The sequence below is a fragment of the Cordyceps fumosorosea genome (assembly GCF_001636725.1).
Source record: "Cordyceps fumosorosea ARSEF 2679 chromosome Unknown scaffold_22, whole genome shotgun sequence".
NCBI lineage: Eukaryota > Fungi > Ascomycota > Sordariomycetes > Hypocreales > Cordycipitaceae > Cordyceps > Cordyceps fumosorosea.
This window is the reverse complement of record NW_017387322.1, coordinates 285,901-288,421: the sequence shown is the minus strand read 5'-3', so window position 1 is coordinate 288,421 and position 2,521 is coordinate 285,901. Positions and strand designations below refer to the sequence as shown.

The following is a 2,521-nucleotide window of genomic DNA, read 5'->3' as shown; positions in this document are numbered from 1 at the left end:
AATCAATTGCGCGTACGTAGGTATACGCGCCGATTCTAATCCAATATGTGTTTTTCTACTCCGTCATAACGAGCGGTAGAGCTTACGCGCAGACGTCAACGGCTGTCATTTTTCGCTCACGGCCAAGTCGATCATCATTTTAGTTATGCAATCATCCGTCATCACATTTGTGTCTTTGTGCAAAACCCCCCCAGGGCCCTCGTGACGATCTCCTGCCAGGGTCTCAACCAAGAATGATTGGCCAATAGCCCCGACGCGCGCGCTGAAGAGAGGAGGGGCGTGTGCAATTTCCACGTCGTCTCCGCTACACAGAAACGCCCAAAGAGGAAAGGCGTCAGGAACCAGGAACGGGGGAAGGAAGCTCAATGCGAGGGGAACGGCTCGCACTCTCGGTCGGCCGCCCGTCTGACAAGAGAAAAGGAGAAGAGGTGACGAAGCTGCAGGTGACAAGCTGCAAGGTGCTTGCATGCGGTCTCGGATGGGGGACGGTGTTATTGTGTCCGGTGGCAACAAAAGGAAAGTAGGCGATACACCAGCGGCAAAGAGAAAAGGTTCGGGGAAACCTCCAGTGCCATTTCCGAAATGAAGAGCGAGAAACCCCAGTTTTCTCCAGTTGAAGAAAATAAGCTCGCTGCCAGGTTCGTATCAGCTCATCAAGCCCACAGAAGCCAGCGCGGAAGCTCGACTGGGCTGGGAAGGTGAGAATGTAGAGGAAGGCACGCCCCCCCTCGTGGCTCGTGTTCAGAGGCTCCACGTCTCATTTGCTGCTGCTCTCTGGCGGCTCATCGGGTACCCCCGAACAATGTTTTTGTCTTTTTTTGGCATGTTGCAGTGATTGTCTCTACTGCGAGACATTTTTCCTTCTTTCTTCCGTAGCCTTGCTTTCGTCTGCAACAAGTTTCAGTTGCTTTTTTTTGTCCGGCTTGCAAATGAGGAATGGATATCACGTCATTGCAATCGAGGTACGGCCAAGAAGTGAAATGTTAAAAAATTGGAAACAGAGAGTGAACAAATCCAGGAAAGACTCGCTTTCCTCGAAACGCCCTAAATACAATTAAGAATTAAATACATTTGTAGCCCAGCGCCAAAATGTAGAACCACTCGAAAAGAAGACCAAAAACAACCAGATATTGCCGTAAATGCTTTATAGTATTAAGGGAGCCTAGTTAAACCTCTGTACATGTCTAACCGAGAGACTCCAAAAATATGCCAGTCGTAAAAACGCAGAGGCCTTGTTAGGCTTCAACTATGTCGAAGGGAATTATTTAAGCAAGGACGAAAGCAGCAAGACCGGCAGCAGCGGCAAAGATGGCAGAGCCGGCAAGGCTAGCGGCACCAGCGGTGACGGGGTTCTTGGGAGGGCAGTTGGGGCCAGTGCAGCTGGATATCGGTTAGCAGTGTAGATAAAACCTCTCGAGTAGAGTGAACTTACGTGTTGTTGCCACCAGCAGGGGGCTGGGGAGCACCAGTGCCCGAGGGGGGAGCAGGGGTCTTAACACCGGTAGGGCCAACGGGCTTACCCTCGGTAGGGCAGGGAACAGCAATGGTAGAGTACTCAACCGAGGTGAGAACGGTAGTGTAGCTCTTGGTGATGGCAGTGACGGAGTGGGTAGGGCAAGCGGGAGCCTGGGTGCTGACAGACTTGGGAGGCTGGGGAGCACCGGTAGGCTGCTCACCACCGGGGAGGGTGGTGGGCTTGCCGCCGGTAGGCTTGCCGCCGGCCGGGACAGTCGAGTTGCTCCAGACACCGGGGGTCTGGGTGGCAGGGCCGACAGGGCAGACGGTGGTGGAGACGGAGATGGTCTCGGTGCTGACGACGGTGCTGTGGGCAGGGCAGTTGGTGACGGTGGCGGCGCAGCTGGTGATGGTGTGGACCTTGGTGCTGTAGACGGTGCTGGTGGTCATGGGCACAGTGTTGGTGATGACCGAGGTGGTCTTGGAGCGGGCCGGGCAGTCAGTGACGGTCTCGGGGCACTGGGTGACGGTGACGTGCTCGGTGATGAAGGCGGTGCTGGTGGGCTCAACAACGACCTCCTTGTTGGCGAGGACCGAGGTGGCCAGAACGGCGGCGGCAGCAGCGAAACGCATCTTGATTGATTTGTTTGGGGTGGGTGAATGGAAGGTGGTGAAAGAGTGACTAAAGCGAAGCTTTGGAAGTTTTGAAAGAATGGACGACCGAAGTCAAGCGAGTCAAAAGCGTACTGCTTAGGTTTGTGAATGGGCTGTTTTGGCTGAGGAAGAAAGAAAAGAAGAGGAGCGAAAGATGGATGGCGAGGAGGGAAGCGGTATTAATAGCCAAGCTTCTTCGTCGAAGAGGGGGGGGGGCGTGTGTGCCGCTCGTCTTCTCTTCTTTTTTCCATTCTTCATCGTGTTTGCGGCGAGATGTGCGGTACGTGGATTCGGTCTGTGAGTCTGGCGCCACTCATCTCGTTAGCAAGGCCAGGTCAGAACAATGTGATGAGAATGGTGATAGATACACCCCCTGAAGCTCCATCGTGGGAAATTACACCGGTCGTCGGTA

General features: G+C 54.2%; 1 protein-coding gene across 1 annotated transcript; it reads right to left on the bottom strand.

Moving 5' to 3' along the window:
• Window positions 1-1,265: 1,265 nt before the first annotated feature.
• On the bottom strand, window positions 1,266-2,088 carry ISF_07524 (hypothetical protein; the record flags this gene model as incomplete). The annotated part of the gene is made up of 2 exons (XM_018851127.1): window positions 1,266-1,380; window positions 1,433-2,088. The coding sequence occupies 2 exons, from the start codon at window positions 2,086-2,088 to the stop codon at window positions 1,266-1,268; spliced, it is 771 nt and encodes a 256-aa protein (XP_018701723.1).
• Between the last annotated feature and the right edge of the window lie 433 nt (window positions 2,089-2,521).